This window comes from Nelumbo lutea, chromosome 1 (assembly GCF_056320005.1).
Source record: "Nelumbo lutea isolate HS-2025 chromosome 1, American lotus-T2T, whole genome shotgun sequence".
NCBI classification, from domain to species: Eukaryota; Viridiplantae; Streptophyta; class Magnoliopsida; order Proteales; family Nelumbonaceae; genus Nelumbo; species Nelumbo lutea.
In genome coordinates this window covers 77,908,678-77,936,057 of record NC_142684.1, presented here as the reverse complement: position 1 = coordinate 77,936,057, position 27,380 = coordinate 77,908,678, and the positions used below count along the sequence as shown (strand labels likewise).

The 27,380-nt window shown below is 38.6% G+C and overlaps 1 protein-coding gene across 1 annotated transcript; it reads left to right on the top strand.

The window, feature by feature from the left end:
- The first annotated feature begins 4,776 nt into the window (after positions 1–4,776).
- Positions 4,777–21,871, top strand: LOC148875535 (cysteine-rich receptor-like protein kinase 6). The gene is made up of 5 exons (XM_088964852.1): positions 4,777–5,238; positions 5,271–5,337; positions 6,983–7,220; positions 21,238–21,388; positions 21,482–21,871. The coding sequence occupies exons 1-5, from the start codon at positions 4,777–4,779 to the stop codon at positions 21,785–21,787; spliced, it is 1,224 nt and encodes a 407-aa protein (XP_088820978.1). The 3' UTR covers positions 21,788–21,871.
- Positions 21,872–27,380: the final 5,509 nt, after the last annotated feature.

The following is a 27,380-nucleotide window of genomic DNA, read 5'->3' as shown; positions in this document are numbered from 1 at the left end:
CCAACCCCTTTGAACCAGATTTGAGAAAACTAAAACAAAAGGAGAAATGAGCCTCAATACAGGGGTCGTATCAGTCGTATCAATATTTTGAACCTTGATTTGGGGCCAAAAAAGGTGTTTTTATAAAAAATAGTGAGGTGACGTAACTTTACCACTTTAGAACATGTAGATAGAAAAAAAAAATAGCCAACATAAAGAAAAAAAGGATCATCTAATAGGACCACTAAGTGGAAAGTTATGGACTCTAGAAATTTACATATATGGTAAATGAAAAGTGGTAAAAAAATTGGTTGTTTACACATTAGAGGACCGGTTCATTGGTTCCCATGTTGGACTTGGCAGGTGGACAACTTTGGCCAATTATTTGGAGAAAACAGACTTAAGGGTATGACAGAACTAGCTAAGGGTTGGTCAACAAGTTTTGACTTGATCTTGTATTCAAAACTATACTTATATGACTAAGTTTGGTTGTGCTGAAATTAAAATTGAATTGTTAAAAAGTTAAGAAAATAACTAAAGAACTTTTTGCAAGAGAGACTGGGCATTATAATTCTCTGACTACCCTTGATATGGTCATCTCCATAACATGACCATATTAATTATTAATTAATTGGGTATTAATTTTTAAATCAATACTTAATTATTAATTAATAATCATTAATTATTTATATTTTATAACTAATAATTTATTAATCATTTATTTATAAAAAAATTAATAATTTAGTTTAATAATCATTAACTAATTAATAAGAAATTATATTTTCTCACTAATAAATAACTAATAATTAATTAATTAGCAAATGTGAGTCATATATAATTTATTATTAAATAATTATTTGACATTCATTAAGAATTTATTTAAATAATTAAATAAATTTTTAATGATTAGTTTTTAATTAATTACATAATAATTGAAATATTTATTCATATTTTATAAATTTTTATACTTTTTATTTATGTATTTTGAAATTTTTTATTAATTTATTTGCTATTTTAGTTATTATTAAAAACCATTAATTATTATTGTTTTCATTAGTAATGAATAAATAATAATTTATTATTATTAATTATTAGTTATATGTATTTATTTTAATAATTTCTGGACTAGTTATAGTTATTAATAAATACTTAATATCTTTAATCAATAATATATAATTATTATTTATTATTTTTTCATACATTACATTTTTTAACCATTACAATAAATATTTACTACTTTACCAATTTTTATCAATTTATTCATTATTTAGTATTTAAATAATTTATAATATATTTCTTATTTTTAAATATTTTTTACGATTTTATAACTAATTTATTAAATAGTTTCCAAATATATTTTATTCCTCATGGTTATGATTGTTAAACATTTATGGTATGATATGTATTCATAACTAAAATTCGTGGCTATAGCTATTAATAACTTTTAGCCACAGAAAACTATTATTTAGCCGCAAATAAGATTGTTGTAGCTAAAGATCGATTTCATAGTTGTAACCACCGATAAGTAAAATATGTGGCTACTTATCGATTTTTTGTGCTAAGTACCTTGTCATTTGGTCTGCTTCCAAGTGGTCGATGACTCAGGTCGAAGTGAACTTTGGCTACCGAGCTGAGTTGAGCGGGGCAGGCTAGGTGGCGAGCTGACTATAGTGTTGAGCTGCCTGTGAGGTGCTGAGTTGTCTAGGTGGCGAGCTACCTGTGAGGTGCCGGGCTAACCAGGTGGCGAGCTGTTTGTGAGGTGCCGAGCTGACCAGGTGCCGACCTGCCCAGCTGGCAAGCTGGATTGGTGAGTTCCATTGCTCTTTAGAGACCTGCAAGGAACCAAATGTTAGAGGACCCGGGGTGGCTAACCTGGCAAGGTCGCTCCGATGCTTAAGTCAGTACTCTCATAGTAGACTACGAGCTAAAAATCACAAAGCATGAGAGCTAGAATTTTCTTACTTGCTTGCCTCCCCCTTTGCTTCTGGGGTTGGTGCCTTTATATAGGCATTGCTTGGCGTGGGCTTCACGCACCATATCTGAGATTTCTACAAGGTCGTCTAAGTGGGTCGAGATTCCTGGAGGTAACTGCCATGCATGTTGACCACCCTCCAAATCGTTCGGCACGTGGGCCAACTTCCAAGGATCGTGGGAGTGTTTGGATATGCATGCCGAATTCGTCGGCGAGCACGTCTTGCAAGTCACCAGGTCGCCAAGTCGTGCCAGTGCCTGATTGCCAGGTCGGTGCCTATGCCAAGCCACCAGGCCACGCCTAGGCCGCTAGGTGGGACACCATCAACTTGTCTAAGGCAAGTTGTTGCCAAAGTGGTTTCGGGTGTCACCTATTTTGTTCTGAGGTGCCATGTGTCTTTGGAAAAAATAGGTCACATGGCACCTCGGAACAAATAGGTGACACTCGGAACCACTTTGGCAACAACTTGCCTTAACCAAGTTGATGGTGTCCCGCCTGGCGGCTTGGCTCAGGCGCGATCTGGCCTTGGCGCGAGTTAAAAGCCTGGCATAGGCACCGACCTGGCGGCCTAACCTAGGCGCGACCTAATAGCCTGGCAAAGGCGCGGCCTGATGACTTAGCACAGGCACCGACCTGGCAGCCTGGCCCAGGCGCGACCTGGCAACCTGGCATTGGTGCGACCTGATGACCTGGCACATGCGCCGACTTGGCGACTTACAAGACGTGCTTGCCGACGAATTCGGCATGCATATCCAAACACTCCCAGGATCCTTGGAATTTGGCCCACATGCTGAACGATCTGGAGGGTGGTCAACATGCATGGTGGTTACCTCCAGAAATTTCAATCCACTTAGATGACCTCGTAGAAATCTTGGATATGGTGCGTGAAGCCCACGCCAAACAATGCCTATATAAAGGCACCAACCCCAGAAGCAAAGGGGGAGGCAAGCAAGTAAGAAAATTCTAGCTCTCATGCTTTGTGATTTTTAGCTCGTAGTCTACTATGAGAGTACTGACTTAAGCATCGGAGAGACCTCGCCGGGTTAGCCACCCCGGGTCTTCTGCCATTTGGTTCCTTGCAGGTCTCTAAAGAGCAACGAAGCTCATCAATCCAACTCGCTAGCTGGGTAGATCGGCACCTGGTCAGCTCGCCACCTAGTCAGCTCGACACCTAAGAGGCAGCTCGCCACCTAGGTAGCTTGGCACCTCACAGGCAGCTCGACATTATAGTCAGCTCGCCACCTAGCCTGCCCCGCTCGACTTAGCTCGGTAGCCAAAGTTCACTTCGGCCTGAGTCATCGGCCACTTGGAAGTAGACCAAATGACGAGGTACTTAGCACAAAAAATCGATACATTAACAAAAATTGATTCATCAGTAACTATTAGCTACGAACAAACTACTTTTAACCACGGGAAGAATGACCGTAGCTAAAGCTCAACTTTTAGCCATTGATAGGAAGATGTCAGTGGCTATAGCTTAACTTTTAGCTAAGGTTTTGATGCCCGTAGCTAGGGGTGACCACGGTTTGGTTAACCGAACCATGGCACTTTTTTGGAAACCAAACCGGTGATACCGGTTTTTTCATGTTGCCAAACCAAAACCGAACTGATACCACCGGTTTTGGTTTTTGATCGGTTCAGTTCTTTGATTTTTTATATTTATAATATATTATATAAATATATTAATCACACTAAATTTAAGATCAAAATGATCACAAAATAGTATATAAATTAGTGGATTTGATAGATTCAATTTAATATTATATTCTTTAATATTTTGTATATAATATTTTTATTTTTTGTAAATAATAAATATATTGTTATTACTTATTAATGTAAATTAAAATATTAGTTAATAACTAATAAGAGTATATAAAAATTTTAAGACATATCATGTGTAAATTTATAAATTTTAAGTATTAAAATAATTATTCTATTATTAATATTCTATTTGTATAAATGTCTTGATATAAAAAATCAGCTTTTTTTATAGAAATGTGGATTTGATACATTATTTGTTCTATTTGTTTATAAAATACTATTTTTAAATATTATTTTTTTAATTTTTATTTAGCGTTAAATATAAATATATGTTTTGTTTAAATTGTATGTGAATAAAAAAAATTAATAAAATTTATTTTATTTTACTTTATGTCACAAAATGTAGCGTGACTTATTGGTTTGAAAATACCACGAATTCTATCGCACGAGGCGACACAGAATCGTTACTTATTTTCTTTTTTGCCAAACAAAATCCCCAGAAAAAAGGTGCGGTGATAGTCTGTTTCTACTTTCCACCGTTGGTCTTCAATCTTATCGGGCTTGGTTTTATTCACACTCAAAGATGTTACAACTTTAGTAATGAGACAATCCAGTAGTTGAGATGGTCATTCTGCGTACTGTATCCATCCGTGTAATCTACAGAAAAGTTAGTTAGTGGACCTGTGAACACGTCTGCTAGCTGCTGCAACTGCGGTTACAAGTTATAACATATCTTTGAAATAAAAAAACTTCGGTGAAATGTGTTGGATTCATTACAAATACCAGAGTTCTTCCATTTTATTGAAGGGTCACAACAGAATGCTACAACCACGGTAGCAGCAGACGTGATCTCAATGGACCTCACATGCTGGAGGCGTCTTTTAGACTTCTGCTTCAAAACAGACAAAGATGTATACCAAAGTCAAGTTTCATGGATCCAATTAAACTTATAAAATTATTTTTTGTTCTGACCCCAAGTCAATTTATCGTTCGTTTTTTATAATCAAATGCTTCCTCTGTAGCAGTAATCTACTCAAGCACATTTCCTCTCTCAAGTAGTCAGCATGGAACCTGCTTTCAGCCTCCGTAGTGTTATCTCAGGAGGAATAAACAGTCTCCTATTTCTCTTCTTCCTTTGTTGCCTTAGCCCTTGCAAGGGAGCCAATCCTGTTTACCTCAACACCGTCTGTCCAAATACTACCACTTACCCTTCTAATGGCACGTACCAAAACAACCTCAACCTTCTCCTCTCTTCCCTCTCCTCTAACGCTACACCCACCAACCACGGTTTTTACAACACCACCGCTGGTCGGGGTTCCAATACTGTATACGGCCTCTTTCTCTGCAGAGGCGATGTCACCGACGACCTCTGCCGTGAATGTGTCAAATCCGCCGCTCAAACTATCACCCAGCGGTGCCCCAACGGGAAAGTCGCAATTACTTGGTACGACGAGTGTCTGTTACGTTATTCCAACCAATCATTCTTCTCTATCATGGATGAGAAACCATCGTTCACTCTGTACAATGCACAGAACAACTCACTCTGTACAATGCACAGAACAACTCGGACCCTCGGCAGTTCAATCAGCTGGTAACAAGGGATAAGTTAGGCGAGCTTGCAAGAAGTTTAAAGGACCAACATATGGTCTTTTCCCGTTTGGTATTGCATAAACCGAATTACAGACCCAAGGACGAGCATATGGAAAGATCAAAAAAGTCAAATTTTGAGAAATTTCAAATAAAGCTTTTGGTCTTTTCACACTGAAAATACACTCTTCGTGTATATTTTAACAGTCGCGTAGTTCATCTTCTCATAAATTGCTAATTAATCATTTAGAATGGTTCAACGCGATGACATGCTTGTTATTTATTTGATTGGTGTTATAGATCTGGACTGAACAAATTACCATTGAATTGAGTACATCCGCTGTGACTCCCTCAGTTTCACTGCGTGTGTCCTTGTTTCATTTGGGTCGCAAGGGAATCCCTTGACCAAGGTCATGCAGATGCGAACTCAAAGGTCAATTTAACAAATTTACATATATTAAGGGACTTGCAATTTTCCAATGAAACACATAGACCAGTTCACGGGCCAGGCTTGGGTTTGGATTTTTTGGACTCAGGTTTTGGCTGAAGTAAAGCCCAAGTCCTGGTCCATAAAGAGGACTATACACAAAACATGCCAGTGGCAGAAATAAAAGGTTAGGCTGCGTTTGTTTTAGATGTAAATTCAGTTTTACACCAATGAAAAATTTAGTGTTCGGTGGAAAATATACCCGGATGAATTTAAATTTTTACACTGTTGATGTAATTTTCTCTTCTCTGGAACGTTTCTCTCTCTCTCGATATTCCCGCCCTACTGTCCTTCACTGCCATCCTCTTTCTCCGTGAGGTCCCACTGTCCTTTGGCTCCACCCTATGCAAATACAAACACCGTCCTCTGGCCAACCAATTATGTTCAGGACATCACCAATTATTTACGTTTTCTTTGATTTATATTTTACAAGGTATACTAACAATCCCATTACAGACTTCAAAAATGTTAAAAAATGTAATTCTAATGTTTATCTCTTGTTCATAATTCTGGATTAGTACTTTGTAGTTTGGGTTAAATGTTACTTTGCTCCCTGAATTTTAAAATGCTATAATTCAAAACATGACAATCCAGTATTTGTTGTTAAGTAGATATTAACCAGCCGTTAAGTGGTATTTGAAAAACACAAATGTCTTTCGAATGTCATTTGGTTTTTTTTATCGACCATCCAAAATTTGACAAAAAATTAAGAGTTTCAAATTCTTGCCTCTTCTATTCAATATAGTTGGGGTCACTAAAATACCCACTCAAACATAATCCCAATTTTCTTGAATGAAAAAGACAAAGATTTGGAGCTGTTAATATATTATCAATGTTTAGATAGCTGTTAAAGAAAATCAAATAATACTTGAAAGGCATTTCTGCCTTTTTCAAATACCACTTAACTGCTGGTTAACATGTAATTAACGATAAATAATGGATTGTCACATTTTAAAAGTTTGAATACTAAATTATCACATTTTAATGTTGGGGACCAAATTAGCACTAGGCCCAAAGTAAAGAGTACTAATCAAGAATTTTCATTTTTTTCATTTTTTTTTTCTTCATAAATTATAATAGACTTTGGTGCAGTTTATGCAACCATACATTTTGCCCTAAACAAAAAACACTAACTTATATGCTCGCTACAAATAGGGAAAATACAAGCGACTGACTTCTATATTCTTTTATTTAAGATTCAACAAAGCGTTCACATCTGGATTGGAGACAGCGCTTCAACATTATTGGTGGAATTTCACGGGGTCTTCTTTATTTGCATGAGGACTCTCGACTGAGAATCATTCACAGAGACTTAAAAGCTAGCAATATTTTGTTCGACATTGAAATGAACCCAAAGATATCAGACTTCGGATTGGCAAGGATTGTTGGAGGAAATCAAAATCAAGCTAATACAAATAAAGTCGTCGGAACATAGTGAGTGCATTTTGCCCTACTCATTAATGTCATTGCAAGAAAATGAAAGAGAGGCTCAGATTGGTAAAAGACAAAGCAAGGCCCCACAAATACGGGGTGCAACTCGACCCGGCTTAGCCTTAAAAGAAATTGGACCGACCCGACCCCAACCCAATCCCTTACATGTAGGAATGCAAGTTGTGACAGTTAGGTTGTGTTTAGTTCAACTCCAACTCAACCTGAGTTGTTTAACTCAATCCAATGAGTTGGGATAAGGTTGGATTCGTGTTGAGTTTAGTTTCAGTTTGGGTTAGGCTAATTCCTTCATTTATATTAAATTTGCTATTGATTGGTTTGAACTATTAAATTGGGTCCATATTTTTCAACCCTAACCATGACATTACCTTCAACTTAATCCAATACAACTTGAGCTTTTTAGGTATTTTTTTCTTAAGTTGGATACAGGCTACTAGAGCCCAAGTTGTATCTATACATGGATTCATCAAAGGGGGTGCCAGTAACCAAAGGGTCATCAACAAATATCTTTCCGTTAAATTGGACATTTTATAGGCCCAACATGGTCTTGTGAAACTAAAAATTTTTGGAGGGAGATTCAAAATTTTAGGAAATCTTACCTCCCTCCCCTTTGCTTTTACTTTTCCTATTTTCTCCTTTCTCTACTCTTGCATGTAGGTGAAGACCTTTTACCCCACATTGTTTGGAAAAGAGATGGAGTTGAGTATATTAATAGACTTGCTTCCTTTATGTGTAGGCACCCATAGGTTTTGGGGTGCTTTTTCACATGTGTATGCCAAGCTAATTCAGGGTGGGGCGTGGGATCGTGCATTAACGTTTTGTTTGTTTGACCACTTGATCTCTTAGTCATCAGTTTGTCTATTTAAATGTATTGTTTTTAATTTTGAATGTTTCATCTTGGTGGCTTTTTGCCCCTATGTTTCTCTCCATCTCTTCAAATAGGTAAACTATTGTGGAGAGACATCTCTCCAAAAGAACACATCTATGTCCATTCGGGTGACTAAGAGCACTCAATAAATAGAGTGTTGGTCAACCTAGTGACATATGCCTAAATACACACAACATAGTGTAGGATGGGGGTGTAAGGCTAGGTTGGAGAGCGGTCTTTTTGAAAGACGAAGAGAAGCCTCGAGAGTGAGGGAAGGCAGACGTCTTTAAGTAAAGGGCTTAGAAAATGAGAGGATCATGGTTACTCGAGAGTATCAGTAACAAATGCTTAGGATCGGATGAGTTCAATTGTGAGAAGGATCTCTATTTATGGAGGAGGTCTCTAAATCCTAAAAGTTAGGAGATTAAGATATTCAATCTGTATTAGGGAAGGGAATATTTGATTCACTATCAATCATTTAGTGTGCTATTAAGGTATCGCCACGTGTTTCATGAAGATCTTTTCAAGGATTGGCTTTCCTTATCCTTAAGGTTCCTCCTTACTCACATCTGCTACTACCTTTTTATGCATCATAACTAATCCTACGTGGCAATAGTAGCATCATCGTTCGGCGATTGGTACTTCATCAGTTCTACATGGTAGCTTGCAAAGTCCTTTGTTGTCTTGGGTTTGCATGTGTTTGGGCACATGCAGGACTTGCCGTGGGCTCAGTGTGCTATCCTTTCTATCCCGTTATCCGAAGCAAGCTTGTAGGTTGTGAGTTTATCACATGTTATGGCGGGTGTGGCTTCATTACACACTTAGGTGTGTTTGGGTCTCTTGGATGGGTCTTTCTGAGATTTAGGTTCGGGTGTTAAATGAACTTTGTGAGCCATGGGCTTATCACAACTTTACTTAATGTTTTGTGGTTTCATCGCAAAGGTGGCGGTGTACCGCAAGTTCATCGCAACATGGGGGTGATGGGATGAGAGATCCATCGTATGGACGTCCAAATCTTGCGAAATAAGGTGGGCAAATTTCAAAAATTTTTCTCTCCCTTTCAACTGGGAATCGCATTCCCTATTTAGAAAATGATATTTTCAATGATCAATCTTGAACCATAAACTGAACCAGATCTGAACAAAAGCAGTAGGAGAGGGATATACCTGATACAGAGAAATAATTTCTCTCAATGGAGGTGTTCATGCCCCAAGAAGGTGTCCAAAGACTACTCCCACTGAAGATGACACAGTGGATGGAGGAGCAGAATCAGCAGGGTCCGTCCCACGAACCAAATCCTTCAGCAAGAATCCAATGGAGGCAGTGAGCACAACTTCCTTTCAGCCTTTCAGCAAAGACTGATGTCAAGATCCAATCTTGACCACTCCTACAATGTTGGAGAACGATCTGGCAGTATGGCGGCGGCAGGAAGGGATCACAGGGAGAAGGGCGGTTAAACTGTGTATTCTTCTCTCTGTAATTTGAGATCTGATTTCTCTCCAATTCTGGGATACCTCTTGATGGATTCGCCCCTTCCTACTTTCATAGGCTTAAAGAGATCAGCTCCTGATCCTATTAGGAGTTTTCTGTTTCAGATCATTATCTGAACTTGGACTCTCTTTAAGTGATAAGGATAAGACCCTTATCTTATGTGTAGATTAGATCAACTTTATCCTGATCTCATCAGGAGGTTTCCATATCTGAATTCAGATCTGATCTCTTTGAGTGGATAGGGTAGGACTCTATCCTATCTACTGATTTAATCCCAGATCTGCCCCATCTATTTAACTAATCAAACTAGGCCTGTTCGAAATGGGCTTTAGGCCCAATAAGTCTATGTGCTCAAAACTGCTTCCAAACTGCTGCCTAGTTGGGCTTCTTTGTATGGCATGGGACACAAGCATTGATCTACACATCAACCACATGGGTTCGGCCTAGCCTTTGTTACAAGGCCTGGCTGAATACATTGTTGTGGACAATGCACCCTTTGAAATCCATCACATGGGCCTCTATTGGGCCCAACACTTACATTAAGTGGTCATTGGGCCAAGCCACCTTATAAAAACACAGGGACTGTGAGCAGATGCAAGATTAGCCCATCAGGCATTACCCTTAGTGGCCTTACACTTAACCTCTCAGCCCATAATGATCAAACACTACCCGACAAGAGAGGACCTCTCCCTCGGCTGCAAGGAACAGCGTTGCACTCTCCACTTGTATGAATCCCGGTAATTAAAACCTTTGCAAACATTTTAGAAACCATAATACATATACTTTTATATCTCATAAAATATATTTTGCAAGATAAATCTCAACGATTGAAATTGGCTGCCGGTAGACTTGGTTTCCATCAGAGAGAGTGCATTCCTGATCATTACCTTTGTTCGACAAAGGGGCTGATCCTGTCACTATGATCACCCACTCAGATGAATTCTCAAACTGTCCCAACATACCCAGGTTTTGACCCCCGCTAAGGATCTTATTGATTGGTACATCAAAGGCAGCCCAATCTGACACCTAGTGAAGTATCATAATCGAGTCTAGGGGTCGGGTGTAACTTTCCAGTTTTGCCCATTAATCTCCAAGGTCCAGGGCAATATTGGAAATCTGGTCCGATTCAAAGATTCAATTGATCTTACACTACATGTGCCTAGGGTCTCACCCCAGCGGCTGAAACAGGCCACCCCAACCGACTTGATGGCACATCAGTGCCAGCCTTATCATGATAGGTCTCCCCAGACTAACCTATTAGCTGTGAACATTCTAAACTAACACAAGTCTCATTAAATGTCCAGTTTAAGGATATTATACAGAAACATACCAAGGGAACATGAATCAAATATATACTTTATTCATTTACAATAAACTTATAATGTACATCATTATGATTGAAGCTAAGGGCATACAAAAACTGTCCAACAGGAGGTTGATTGCAAGCTGCTCGTAAACGCTTCTGTGGTATAACTCTCGATGTCTGAGTGTTCTTTGAGGGTCTGGGTGAGTTGTACATACCTACATTAGCTCCCATGCTTATCGGTACGTGGGAGATTATCAATAAGCATATTGCTTTTTTGTCTTCGAGTTTTGTGGTAGTTTCGCTTGCAAGTGTTGGATCTGGTGTTTCTGCCTGCTTTCTGGTTCTATGTCAATTGTGTGCACCCTGCGTTTGTATTTGGAGTCTCATTATTATCTTAGCCTCCTTGTCTTTTGGTGATTTGTTTTCTGTCAACAGTGTTACTCATCAATTGTGTGCTCTAGCCACCCTGATTATTGTTGACTGGAAGAAAATTAGCAAAACACAATGCTAGCAGTAGTAATAAGTGCAGCTTTTGACAATTGGCATGAGAGGTGGTTGATGACTAAGCTTCGACCATAATTATCATTTTGGTGATTCCAGTGTAAGTGGTTAGGTGTGTGTCGATTGGGTTTCTAGTGTTAAAATGACGGCACTAGGTGCATTATTACATCTTGGTAAGTGTTTCACGGTGTCTCATTTCTTTGGGGCATATTTATGAGCTGTGTTATGTTGCCTTTCACAATGATCTATCTGGGTGTGCTTGTTTGGTTCCCTCTCACTGGGTCATAGGTTGTTTATAAAACAATATGGTGTGCCTTATTTCTTATTATTGTTTGTGTTTGAACTATCTTTCTTGTTTTGGTTCTCCTCTTCCCTTGTGATTTGCAATTAGTTGTGGCTCTTAATTAGAATGATGTGCTGATGATTATCAACGAGTCTATGGGCTCTAATTCGCCATCTTCGGCAGGGTCGGTGCCTAGTAGTGTAGACAACGATCCAAAGCTCGCCCTGGTTCATTGGCTACTTATGCATCATTGTGAGGAAAATTCCATAACTCCTTTGGGGTATGAAGCTGTCGATGGGATTCCTATCCAAGGCATTTGTCCGGATGGCAGGTTTGTAGTGACGGGGGTAGTAGTGAGATTTGCAGAGGCGATTATTTACTTTGGCTGGTTGCCGTCATTCGAACTTCCCTCCATCATCGTTGGTTCGGCACTAAATACTCTTGCAACAATGATGTCTGAGGTTATGAACCTTCTCCTCGACCAAATGTCATGATCAGTCGTCACACAGTGGTTGAGGACTTGCGAGAGTTTTTCTGCAATCAGTTTTCATGTCGCAAATATTGAAGAACACATCATTCTTCTAGCACATGTATTATGGGGGGTCGGTCTTGGGGAGTCGTTGTTAGTATGCAAACAATCTCTGAGGGACATGCACCATCATATGGAAGCAGTGGAAGCAATGCTGGATGACGCTGCTAGGAGGCTTGTAGACCTTGGGGCATAGTGTGCTTACCGGCATCAACTGGTGGTAGAGCATGAAGCAGAGATGGGTGAGTTGACAGCGTATGAGGCTTGGAGACCTCTGCTTGAGAATATAGACGCAATGAGGGATGAGTGGGCCACTTTGTGGAATCTATATTTTTATTTGTAATTATGTAAATTAATTTTGAGTGAAATCAATGAGCTTCTCTGCATTCTAGTGTACTTATTTTACTGACTTTCACATTGTTTTGTATTTTTGAGAATGGATTACGAGTAGCTTTGGTCGGGTTTAAGTGTTTTCATCCAGATGACACCCATGGTGTGTTGGTGTTTAACCTAATTTGAGCAATGCTTACTGGTTCAGCTACATTGCTGCCGTAGGTGTTGGTAAGTTACTGCCCTATTTTTCTATGTGATTCGACTTTGTTGGCCAGTCTGGATATGGCAATTACACTGTGAGTCCCTCTCTGACAGTTAGCCTTCCAAGGAAGAACTGGCTTGTAGGGGAAAAACCTCTCTATGTAATAGCTTTGTTGATTTTGTGTCTCTTTTGTGAAAGACATGTAATTCAATTTCCTATGGAAGTTCTATGATTGATTAGGACTAAGGGATTATTTGGGACAGCCATGTGGCACTCACTAGTAATATCTTTGGATTGGTGCTTCAAAATCATTGCGAGTCATTCGCACGTGTTGGATGAATATGATGCCCCGACACAATTTGATGGTGGTTACTAACGTGGCGTGTTGTTTGAACTAATGCACCTCCTTGGTCCCACTTTTCTGGGGGTATTGAAGTAATTTCCTGCATTGCTTTTCTGCTAAGTATTATTTCGGGAATTGCATAGGCATCCCTTCATCTTCGCCAATGCCATTTGGTTCGTTGCGCTTGCGAATGTAAGAAAGGCTTTATAAAACCAGTAGGAGGGAAGCCAGGTGGTCTTCTTTTCACATTCAATTTTTGTTTTTGTCTGTTGTCACCTTCTTTGCTAGTTTAGTTTTAGTGTTCAATTGTTTCTCCATTCCTGTTCCATTTTTCGTTCACGGCGCCCCGTCAAAAGAAAGGGGAGAAGAAGACGGATTGTCAACAGGAAGGCAACAAGAGGGTGGACTGCCCTTTCTTTGATTTCGTCAGGGAAGTGGATACAACAGATCTCCTATCAGAGAGGGAAGTGGCTATAGCAGTCGAAGGGGAATAGGGTTTCTGGCCTCCATTGCCCATAGTGAGAGGTGTGGAGGGCATATTCGACCTTGTCTATGGTGCTGAGTTGTTGTGCCTTTGTGGGCATTCAAACCAGTCTATGTCCTATAAGTATTAGGAGCCTAAGATGGATAGTTTGAAGTCCCCTAACAGCTATACCGCCTGGGCAGGATACATCCTTGAGAATCCCATGCATTGTTTGATGCTCCAGGGTTCTGGTTTACTTAGGTTCGTGGATTGTTACATGGGTCTTACCAGTAGGGAGGGATTGAAGTATGTGGGTCATTTGCTGGAACATTGGTGTTGTCATACCCATACCTTCATTGGGGCATTTATGGAATTTACCTTCACCATGGAGGATGTTGTTGTCTTATTGGCATTGCCCATCGGAGGCACTATATCCGCCCAACATCTATAACACATTGGGTCCATTCCTATTGACTTTAGGGAGCTTTGCGACCAGCTTGTCCATGAAATTTCAGTTTACAAGGCCCAGGTAGACCAGACAATTTTTTGAGGGAAGTGGTCATTGGAGCAGTTGTTGGAATTCTAGTTTAAGTCCCACGGTGGGAGGGGTGTGATGGTGCATTGTTAGGATAGTCAGTGCCATCTTGCTACCTTTATCTTGTATGTTACTCCCCGATTCATTTTTTCAGGTCCCCCCGACTATGGCTTGTGCATGGTTTTAGTTTTGATTACTATTCTCGCTATTAGTGGGCACCAATTGCCTTTAGCGTTAATGTTCTTGGTGTACCTCTATGAACAAATGGATGACACTATTCAACAAATAGTGGACCCAAGTTGCAAATGGCATGTCAGTTACATTTATTCACCATTTCTATGGATGTTCATTTGTGAGCATTTTGATCTTAGTGTCATGCCACATCATCTTTTGCCGATGCGGGTCATCGTTGCTACATTGTGCAGTGAGACTTATGAAGAGAAAGTGTTTGAAGTCTGCAGGGGGAAGCGTTGGCTCCAAGCGAAGAGGCATAGAAATTTCAAGATGAATGAGATTAATATGAAGTTGGCCTCCCTTGATGGGATTACGTGGAGACCGTACACCCGATTTCACCAGTGCATTGTTGATGTTCAAATGAGAGTGACCGATAGTGCACTATGGATGTTCGAAGTTCTGTTGCAGGTGTTGTTCGGCTGGTAACATGGCCCGGTGTGGTGGCATATCTCGATCGCACTAGTGAAGCGCAATTGGCTGCCTACCACCTAGATTAGGTAATGCATTAGTTTGGCTATGATGACCTTGGTGGTCAGTTTCTGAGGTTTTTAGTGGAGGATGTGTTTTGGGTTCAACATGGTTGCGCCTTTCTTGGTGTTGATATGTTCCCTATTACAGGGTATATGAGGGATCAGTGTTGTAGATCTCTCTATTTTTCCTAACTTTGTGCACTATTTGGGGGGTTTCCAAGAATTGGTGTGGAAAAATCCCTACCCACGTCATGTTCTTGCTCCTTTGATGGGTCATGCTATGAATTGAATAATTGTTCTACCTACTGCTTTATCGAGTTCATCCAAAAAAGCAAGGACCGGGCATAAGAAGAGGCCATCGATGTGTGAGGAGGGTGAGAGCAGTTGCTCTCCTATTGCGAAGAGTCTGCAAGTGTACCATGTTGCTTCCAAACTCCATTGGCATCGTGGTCTATTGATTCAAATGTTCCCCTATCACACAACCAGGTGTGCGGTACCGAGCATCAGCAGGTATCTCCAGCATCACCTTCTACAGTGGAGACTAGTGTGGTTGCAAAACGATTGAATTTGTCAGTTGTGGCACCCTCTTTTTATGGTGCTACTGTTCGTTTTTCGAGTGGGCGGATGAAGAGGAAGGCTCCCCCTTGCCTGAGGTAGGGTCTCACATATAGTGCACTGGTAAATGACTCCTAATACTATTTTCTTCTTCTCTTTTGAATCTATCCAGTTGTGCTTGGGGTGCCAGGGCTTACTAAGGAGCCCGGGGTGTCAAGGGCTTTGTATGTCTGCCCAAGTTGCTAGGGCTTAGTTGAGTGCCTGGGGCGTCCGAGGCTTTGTATGTGTGCTTGAGGTGCTGGGGCTTTCTGAGGTGCCTGGGGTGTCCATGGCTTTGTATGTTTGTCTGGGGTGTCGGGACTTACTAAGGTGCTCGGGGTGTCCAGGACTTTGTATGTGTGCCCGGGGTGCCAGGGCTTAGTAGAGTGTCTAGGGTGTCTGAGGCTTCATAAGTATAGGGGAACTACTTGTATAGCTATAAGTAAGATATGTATGTAAGTGAATAAATGATTGATCATTCATTTTGTCACAAATTATGGTTATGAACAAGACATGTATATGAGCAAATAAAATAATGATTCATTTTGTCATAGATGCATGTGTTCTTAGTTGAAGGATAGGGCAACTTTATCATAATGATAATGCTAGACTTCATTGCAAGCAAAGAGTCTAAAGAGATCATGTAAAACATATTAGATTTATTCATAAAACATGTGCATTGGCTTGTGTGGGTACAGAGGTATACAGCTAATCAAAGTAAGGTTTCAATTAGTAACCATTTATGGTTTCATCATTTTCGCCAGTATCAATAGTTTTTAGTACATAATAGCCCAAGTAGTGGGCTTCTTTTATCAAGTAGGGCCCTTCCCATGTTGGTGCGAACTTTCCTACAAATTGCCTTGTCTAACATTGAGTGTTGTCTTCAATACTTTATTCCCTTCTTCAAAGCTTCTAGTTCTTAAGTGTCTATTGAAGTTGTTAGCTAGTGCCTTTTGTATTTGCTTTGCTCCTGTGAGGCTGCATCTCTAATTTCATCTACCACATCAAGTTTGTTTGCAAGTAAGGCATCTAAGCCTTTTGGTCTAATCTTCTTACCCATTATAAAGGATATCCTAGCAGATATAGCTTTCATCTCAGCTAGGAGTACTGCTTCTTGACCGTAGACTAAGGAGTAGGGTGTCACCTATATGCTTTCTCTGATAGAGGTGCAATAAGCCCAAAGTGTTTCTAATGGTTTATCTGCCCAATCCCTTTGTTTATCGACCACTGTTTGGATCAACATTTTTGGTAGTATCTTGTTTGTGGCCTTTGCCTGACCATTGTCCTAAGGGTAATATGTTGTCGATGTTCTTATTCTTGCCCTGTACTACCCTAGGAGGTCATGGACTTCCTAATTTTTGATGGATAGGATGTTATCAGTCAATATCCGCATTGGTACCCCAAATCTGTGGCTACATAGATCCATTGTAAGGGAATGACTTCTACCCACTTAGTGAAGTAGTCCATGGCTGTGATGATAAAGCAATACCCCCTAGAGGGTGGGTGTATCTTTCCTATCAGGTCTACCCCCCAAGTGTGTAAGGGCCAGGGTGTGATGACTGGATGTAGGTTGTTGGCAGGCTTATGGATTCTTTCACCATGGATTTGGTGCTTGTGACATTGGCACACATGCCGCTACATGTCTTCCATCATAGTCGGCCAATAGAAACCAAGGTGTAGAGTGTGGTTATGTAGGGCAAGTTGGCCTTGGTGGGCTGCAGGTTCAGAACTATGGGCTACTTCTAATATGTCATCAAATTCCTATGTGTGATTTCCTATACAACACCCCATCTTGGAGGTAGAACCTCTTGACCTTAGATAATAGCTTCCTCCACAATTGGATATCGATGGGGAGTGTGTGTTCCCGTAGGTAATCTATGTACATCCTCTTCCAATCCTTATTGTAGACTATTAAACATTCTCTGTTGTCTGTGGGACGCATTTATCACATTCTCTTTGTACCTTAGTAGAGTCCCACTTCATTGTAGGCCAGTAATACCCTAACCATTGTAGTTTATGGAATAGCATACTTGCGACATCCCCATAGTTGGCCTTGTGAATTTCGTCTAGGACCGCTTCTGCCTCTGGTTTGCCTAGGCACCTTGTCCTTACACCATTTCATTCTCTGTGATATAGCACCTCGTTTACCAATTGGAACTTTGCGATTAGCCTAATGTCTTGCGTCCCTATGGCCTGCCTTTTTAGCTTCTATATTACTTCATACCTCCAATCGCCTACTGCTATTTGTTTCTCATCTTTCACTCGGTCTCTTAGGGTGAACGTTGATTGTTTGTCAACTGATTGGATGGTAATCCATATTGGCTCTGGACTAGCATGCATCTTCGAACCTAAGGTTGCTAGTGCATTGGCGAACTTGTTTTTGGCTCTGTTCTAATGTTTGAAGTCTACATCCAAGTTGTGAACCAATTTTTGGATCAAGGTCCTATATGGAAGGATGGTTAGCTCCTTCATCATTATGCTTCTGTCAAGCTGTCCAATCACCAGCTTGGTGTCACCAATTATCTTTATCTTTTTTATGCTGGTTTCTATGGCTTTCATCAGGCTGAGGACCAGTTCTTCATACTCTACTAAATTGTGGGAATAGGGAAATTGATGCTTAAATGAGTAGGCAAAGGTTTGTCCATCAGGGGATGTTAAGGTTACTCCAGCGCCGATTGAAGTGTTTGTGCTGATCCCGTCGAAGGTTAGGATCCACTCTCTATTTTTGGCTAGGGTGATCATTGGTACGTCTCTGGGAACCTGTTCTAATATGGTAAAGTTGCCAATAGGTCTACTGCTGCTTGGCACTTAATGGCTTTAGGTTGTGTATACTCTATCATGCACTTAAGGCAGGGCACCCCATCCTTGTTTGTCCTTGCTCCATAGTCAAGACACTCTACCCCATCCCTACCTTGTCCCTAATGTCAGACAGGTTCAAGGCAAGGCAACCAGTCCTCAATGTTGGGCAAGTTCAGGGGCGAGGCACCCCACTTCTCATCAAGGATGGGGTGCCCCATCCCCAATATTGGGCGGGTTTAAGTAGAGGTGTAAATCGGGTCGTGCTACCATGGACCGGGCTAAGTATGAGAGGTTTATTTAAAAAAAAAATTGAAAAAGATGTTTAAATTTTTATTTCATATGATTTTTGATGTATACAATTGTTTATATATACAATTAGACCCATTCATGGGCCAAGTAGCTCAATGGTACAGCCCAGCCTAACTTGTTATTTTTTAGGCTTGGACAAAATTTTAGGCTCATGGGCTCAAGCTCGGGCTTTCTCAAATAAGCCTAACCCGATACTATTACATATATAAAAGTGTACTTATGTTATATAATATATATATGTGTGTGTGTGTATGTGTGTGCTTCACATTACTAAATATCAATTTACTATTAGGAAATATAAATTAGTTTAATAATTTATTAAATTATTACTAAATTAATACAATATTAGATTATAAAAGTATATTGAAAATAAAACATTTTGTGTACAGATTGCACTTTGGGGTAAGGCTTAAAGTTGAACTTATTAGGGTTTATTAGCTTGGGCCCTATCTGCTAAAGCCATAATTGGACTCCAAAAGTTTGATACCCAATTAGACTTTGGATTTGATTATCCTTGATAATCTATAGGCATGGTGCATATCTTAGCTAGGCTTAACTCAAAAGAAAATAGTTGCTTGAACCTACAAATTTATAAATCTAATTGGGTTAGGTTAAGTTATAAACAATTTGTTACTTTTTATTATTAATTATTAAAATATTAGTAGCTATTAAAATACCATATTTATTCAAAATATAATAATTTCTAGAAATTATCATCTTTTAAAAAATATTGCTAATTTCTTGGCTAAAACTAATTAAATGTAATTTTTTAGTAATTAAATATATATTTTATTTAATTAAATGTAGTTTTCTAATATTTATAGATTAAATTATAATTATTGTAATTATAGTTTAAAAATAATTATTTTTCTATTAATAATTAAAATACATTATTTTTTCATTATTATTTGATATTTTGTGCAATAAAATACAATTAATTTAATTTTTTAATTATTTTTTATATTTTAATTAAGCTTTAGGTTTTTCAAAATTTTAGGATTTTAATTAATTTTTGGTTTTTCATTATTATTCATAATTTTTGCATATGAGTATTTTTTCAATAATTTTCAGTATTTTCATCATTTATTTTTGCATATTAGTCACTACAACTATTTTCAGTATTTTCATCATTTATTTTTGCATATTAGTCACTACAATAATTTTCAGTATTTTCATCATTTATTTTTGAATTTGCTTTCAATAAAAATAAACTAAATAACTAAATAAATACCATAGTTAATAAAAAATACAACTATTTTTCAATATTTTTAATAATTTCAGGCCTGGGTATTTGTTTTAATAATTTTTGGTATTCTTTAATTATAAAATATTATTAATTATAATGTTTAATTATTTTTAGTAAATACCTTATTAATATAAAATATTGTTAATGTTTTAATATTTTTAATTAATTGTTGATATTTCAAAACTATTAATATTTTATTAGTGTTTATTAAGGTCTCAACTCATTAGTAATCTAATAATATTATAAAATCTATAAATTAATATTTTTATATTTAAATTTTTTATTTTTATTAGAGTTTATTAAAATCTAAATATTCTTCTTCCATTCAAAACTATAATTCATTTATACGCCATTTGAAAATATAAAATTAATTTAACCACAATAAAAATAATTTAGTTGCATAAATAAAATAAAAATAAAAATAAATATTAATTATTGCTCTTGATAAAAATACATTTGTTAATATGATAAAAATAACTTAATTAATAAAAGGGCTAATATAAATTAAAAATGAACATCCATTAAAAATTAATATAAAAATAATACAAAATAATATAACAATCATTAGTTTTATAATTAAATTTTATTAATTTAGAAACAACTTATGTTCCACTAAAAAATAAACATTTATATAGTTAATTAAATTTCATAAGGAATTTAAATTTAATAAAAACTTAATATATTTAAATAATTTCGAATTTTAAGATCAATTTAAATTTCATTTAAAAATAGGGAAAATTATAAAAACATCATTGGGTTTTGACCTTAACAAAAGCCCCCTGTATTATTTAGAAAAAAAAGTGCAAATACCTTACTTTAGTTAGCAATCCAAATAAAAGATGTTGATGTAATGGATCAATTTTACTTCACTTCAGCCGTTATACATTTGTACAAGGAGAATGAAGAAACCTATTCTTTGAAAATTGTGTAACAAAATAGATTAATGGAGGGTAAAGTTGAAACCTTAAATTATATATGATAATACAATAACAATGAGAAAGGTATTTTTGATAACTTTAATGTCCTGACTAGTACCTATATAATAGCACAGATGTGTGAAATATCTGTCATAGACTGAATGGAAATAAATAAGCATAATACAAACAAATGCTACAGATCCAGGCTTATAAATCCTCAAAATAATGGATGTAACGCCATTGCTTTTATTGCTACATTGGATATGTGATTTTATATCAGAGTTGTGATTTTTTTCATCTTACTGAATTACTTCAAAATAATTTGTGGTTAAGTAATCAAAAGATGAACATAGATGAGAGGAGAAAGAAGTTTCTCTCTCTCCACGCTCACTCTCCTGAAAAAGGGTAGCCCATTTTAATTTAAATGGACCTATTATTTTCTTGCTCTCTGTATCGCCGGCCCATAATCTTTATCGTTTTTATCTTAATTTAAGAATCCATGCAGGCAATACTTTTATATCGGCCTGTCAAATTGAAAGTTCTTTTAGTGAGCTAATCATGCTAATTTGACCTTCACAGCGGATACATGGCTCCAGAGTATGCTATGGAAGGGATATTCTCTGTAAAATCTGATGTTTTTAGCTTTGGAGTTCTTCTTCTAGAGATTATAAGTGGAAAAAGAAATACTGGATTCTATCTTTCAGAGCATAATCAAAGCCTCCTAACATTTGTAGGTTCCTTGAATTATTTATTTGTTTTCCAAAGCTAGTTGGAGATTTATTATATATAAATAAATAAATAAATTCTGAATGTAAAATTGCAGGCATGGAAACTTTGGTGTGACGACAAAGGCTTGGAGTTGATGGATCCATCGTTAGTAGAGTCATGTGTGCCAAGTGAAGTAATGAAATGTATTCACATTGGATTATTATGTGTTCAAGAGGATGCAGCAGATAGACCGACAATGTCATCTGTAGTTCTGATGTTAGGAAGCAATTCCATAACCCTTCCTAAGCCTACTCAACCTGCATTTTCTGTGGGACGAATAGCTGCATCAGAACCATCTTCTAAAATTGCTAAATTCTGTTCAATTAATGAGGTAACAGTTTCTAGTGTTTCTCCCAGATAAGTCAATAGTTAGATGGAGGTCAAGCTCGACCTCATCTGACATACACTGGCTGTAAGGCAGATGAAATGGCGGTCGTTGGTCTGATATAAAACCCATGGGCCACCTAAAAAGGAAATGCTTTTGGTCTTGAGTAGAACGATGAGAAATTAAATTAAGGGCGTAATTAAGCTTATTTGTTTATTTATTTTGGTAGAACGAAATTAAGAACATTCTGGGAAAATAATCTTGATGACTATAAAAGCATTCCAACTCAACTCCACGTTGCTTTGCTTGATCTCTTCTTATCATTGTTGATGGTTTGATGTACTCAAAAGGGTTAATAATGGTTGTGTTTGTCAAACTTATTTTTGCTTAATATGATGAATATATGGTATTATAGAAGTGCCTAAATGATTTTTATGTATAATCTTTTATATTTTTTACTTTTATATGTTTTTATTTTTTTAATTATTATTATTATTATTATTTAACTTTAACATCAAGGATTGACGCCCAAAAGTTGAATTCTTGACTCACCACCAAACTGAAAAACAACGAATGCCATTTGAGAAAAAGATTCCCAAAATTGCAATTCAAGAAAATCTCACTTTTGATAATTAATAATACCGTTCTCTCAATTCTCACTATGTTTTTTTTTTTTTAAATTAACGAACGCGTGTTTTTAGTGGGAGCAAAGTTGTCAAATGCCCGTCCATTTATAATTCATATCGGATGAACATTAGCACTAAAGCCCCTTTCCTCTTCTTAAAGCCTTTCCGAGTGTTGTTCCATCTTCATTGTTCATCGGAGAAGCCTCTCCAATATTCAATTGTCAATACCAACAACCACTTTTAATGATAATTATTGTTATGAGTGGTTTTCTACTCTTAAACTATCCCTACTCTGTAGATTAACTTTATCCTTAATGTTTATATATTATATTAGAGAATCCATACCGTATTTGACAATTATCACCACCATTAAATCGTAACAATTATGTTGGAATGTATTTTATGCTCTTCTGTAAAGTATTATCAGTCTTTCAAAGCATACCATCGGTCCCACCCGATATTCAGTGCAACTATAGAATTGCCGGTAAACCCTGACTCTGGTATCACCTTCTTCGATGACATTATCATTGGAGAACCCACTGGTGGCGATTCAGCTCTTTCAAAGTATACCACCGGCCCCCTCTATATTCGAATTCTTGGTTGAAACAGCCGACAATGAACTTTGGCTCTCAATAGTTGAAGGGATGGGATATCCATCAAATGGAAGCCCAAATCTTGCGGAATAGATAGAGCGAATTTCAAAAATTTTTCTCCCATCTTTGCAGGGAATCGAATTCCATATTTCAGAAAACATATTTTCAATGATCAATCTTATCAAGAACCAAATCAAATCTGAACCAAAAGGGGTAAGAGGGAGGATATAATTGATACGGAGAAACAATATCTCCCAATGGAGGTGTTCACGCCCAAAGAATGATCCAAAATCTACTCCCACTAAAGATGGTGTAGTGCAGGATGGAGCAGAATCAGCAATGTTCTTCAAAAGAACTTGACCCTTCGCAAGAATCAACTGGAGGGCTTGTGAGTACAGCTCCAACCAATATTTTCCTAAAAGATTGGAATCAAGATCAGATCTTGATTTCTCCCAAGAACTGGAGATCGAACTAAAGGGAATGGTAATGACAGGAAGGAGGCGACAGGAGAGAATTCGAAGTATGCAGGAAATCTCTCTTTCTGTGATTTCTTTTCTCTGAAGAGAATTGAACCTCAATCATAAAAACTATATGTTCGCCCCTTTCTTCTTTCATAATCTTAAAGGGATCAGCTCCTAATCATATTAGGAGTTGCTAATCCAAATCATATTTGGGTTAGAAGTCCCTTCAAGTGATAAGGGATAATCCTTATCTTATCTGCAGATCAGATCAGCCATCTCCTAATCTAATTAGGAGGTTTCCAGATTTAAATCTCATTTAGATCTTGGACTCTCTAAGTGGATAGGGTCTAAGCCCAATCCCATAAGCTGATTCACTTCAGAATTCACCGCCTTTTAATTGACTGAACAAATCAGCCCAGTTCGAAATGGGCTTAAGGCCCATTTAAGGTTGTGTACTCAATTAGCCTTCCAAACTGCTGCCTAGTTGGGCTTCTTTGTATGGCGTGGGACCCAAACATTGATGTACACATCAGCCACATGGGTTTAGCACAGCTTTGTTACAAGGCCTGGCCGAATACATTGTTATGGACAGTTCACCCCCTGAATCCCATCTTATGGGCTCTATGGGCCCAACACTTACCCTAAGTGGTCCCTGAGCCAAGCCACCTTGTAACACCCAGGGACTGTGGGCAGATGCAAGATTAGCCCATCAGGTATTATCCTCAATGGTCTTAGGCCTGACCGAATACACTGTTATGGACAGTGCACCCCCTGAATCCCATCTTATGGGCTCTATGGGCCCAACACTTACCCTAAGTGGTCCCTGAGCCAAGCCACCTTGTAACACCCAGGGACTATGGGCAGATGCAAGATTAGCCCATCAGGTATTATCCTCAATGGTCTTACACTTAACCTCTCAGCCCAAAATGATCATACACTGCCTGACAAGAGAGGACATCTCCCTCGGCTGCAAGGAACAGTGTTGCACTCTCTACTTATATGGATCCTGGGAATTAAAACCTTTTGCAAACATTTTAGAAACCATAATATATACTTTTATATCTCATATGAAATATACTTTGCAAAAACAAATCTCAATGGTTGAAATCGGCTGCCAGTAGTCTTGGTTTCCATTAGAGAGAGTGCATCCCCGACCATTACCTTTGTCCGACAAAGGGGCTGATCCTTTCACTATGATCACCCACTCAGATGAATTCTTGGATTGTCCCAACATACCCAGGTTTTGAACCTTGCTAAGGATCTCACTGATTGGTACATCAAAGACAGCCCAATCTGACATCTAGTGTAGTATCATAATCGAGTCTAGGGGTTAGGTGTAACTTTCCAGTTTTGCCCATCTATCTCCAAGGTCCAGGGCAATACTGGAAATCTGGTCCGGTTCAAAGGTTCTATTAATCCTACACTGTATGTGCCTAGGGTCTCACCCTGGTAGCTGAGACAGGCCACCCCAATCGACTTGGTGGCACTACAGTGCCAGCCTTGTCAGGATAGGTCTCCCCAGACCGATCCACTGGCTGTGAACATTCTAAACTAACACGAGTCTCATTAAGTGTCCAGTTTAAGGGTATTGCACAGAAACATACCAAGGGAACATGAATCAAATATGTACTTTTATTCATTTACAATAAATTCATAAAGTACATCATTCTCGATAAAAGCTAAGGGCATACAAAACTGTCTAACAATAGTGCCCTTTTATACTTAAGATTCTCAACATCGATGGAAGGAGAGAAGCATCACAAGAATGGACTAACGACTTTGATGATTGCTAGTACCTGATTTTTGTTTGGTTTATCATTTGAGCCTCCAATTCACCTCAAACACCCTATCAGATCCTTTCAACCTCTTCAAAATACCCCAAAACCCAGAAAACCCAAAGTTCATTCCAAGAGCCCTTAGATCCACTGTTAAACCTATCTGATACCAATCCAATACCCCCAATTGACCCCTACTTATGCCTCGACCACTATATCTGACCCCACTATCAGACCCATGACCTCGCAAAACACCAACCTGTAAAATTTCATCCCAAAACACCTTTTCTTACCCTCCATCTCATAAAGATTCCATTTTAAGGCTCTAAATTGATCAGACTCCAAATCTGCCCGATCCGAGCCCAGTTGGCCCAATTTAGCCTTACCAATCACATTAGATTGCCTAGAAACCCTACCCTATGAAATTTCACCCGAAACTACCTTCGTTTACCCCTTCGTCGATCATAGATTCCATTATGTGTCTTCATATTAGCCGAATCAAGCCCTTTCTAGATCTACCTGATTTGGGCCCAATTGGGCCAATCTGACCCCACTAATCATCTCAGAATCCTTGAAAACTCTACCTTGCCAAATTTTAGCCAAAAATACCCACACTTACCTGTCTATCAAAAAAAATTCCATTTTAGCCAATCTTACCAATCCGCTCACATAGGCCCATCTCAACCCCCCATTTTCTGACCCAAGATCTCAACCATCCATCCAGAACCCCGGTTTGATCTCCCTTTGACTAAATTTGACCAAACTTCTTTGAAATTACAAAAATACCTCCGAGTTCCTAATTCTTCTTCTTTCAGGGATGGATGGTTCTCTTCTCTCTCCTATTCGAATGAAACTAGCAATGGCAGTAGTGAAACCTGATCAATTTCCATCTTTGGCCCCACTCTCTTCTCCTTTTTCCTCTCCTTCTTTTTCCCCTCTTCCCCATTTTTCTCTCCCATCCGTTTCATCACTGCCTCTGTAATTCTTTTCTGTTGCATCGAGAAACCCCCCGGAATTGACTATTCCCCTTCTTCCTCTCAACATCAAACAAAGGCGGCAGAATAGCTAGAGGTTACAGTCCCTTCTTCTCTACGAAACCATCACAATGGCGGTGTTCTCTGAAATGTTGACATCTATTCCCGACACCCAGATTTTCATTGCCGTCAGAAGACAAATCTTAGTGGCAAAAGTTCACCTAAACTTTTGGCAATGCTCTAATCCCAGTTGAAATCCGATTAGGGCGCCTAAACTGTTATCCAACGGTAGATCGAAGCTTCCTTTGTTCCGCCCAACTTCACCATTCAGATAAGCAGGTCACTCAAGTCATCCTTAGATCCTTAAGCCTAGAAGGTGGACATCTTCCAGCAACATCGGGCAGAATAGAAAAATGAACATCTCCAGGAGGCAACCTCAGGTCTCCACTGTATGCATCGATCAGTTCCCGTGCCTCTCAATGCATTCGAGATCCCCACATTGAACCTACCCCAAGTCACTGAGCCAGTGAATGCCCCACTTCCCCCGGTGGTGCGTGCTATCATTACCGAACCCTCTGTGGTTCCCCCCATGGTTGGACAAAACCAACTAAACAACCTGGTACAATGCATGCGGGCTATTCAGGTCCAGATGCAACAAGTCCAACAACTTCAGCACTACCAACAACAAGTTTTGCATCACTTTTACCAACAACAGTTCCCACCACTGTTAGACAGTTTTGTATAACCTTAGCTTCAATCAAAATTGATGTACTTTATGAGTTTATTGTAAATGAATAAAAGTGCATATTTGATTCATATTCCCTTGGTATGTTTCTGTGTAATACCCTTAAATTGGACACTGATTGAGACTCGTGTTAGTTTAGAATGTTCACAGCCAGTGGGTCGGTCTAGGGAGACCTATCCTGACAAGGCTGACACTGTGGTGCCACCAAGTCGGTTTGGGTGGCTTGTCTCAGCTACCGGGGTGAGACCCTAGGCACATACAGTGTGGGATTAATTGAATCTTTGAACTGGACTAGATTTCCAGTATTGCCCTGGACCTTGGAGATTGATGGACAAAACTGGAAAGTTACACCTAACCCCTAGACTCGATTATGATACTACACTAAATGTCGGATTGGGCTGTCTTTGATGTACCAATCAGTGAGATCCTTAGCAAGGTTCAAAACCTGGGTATGT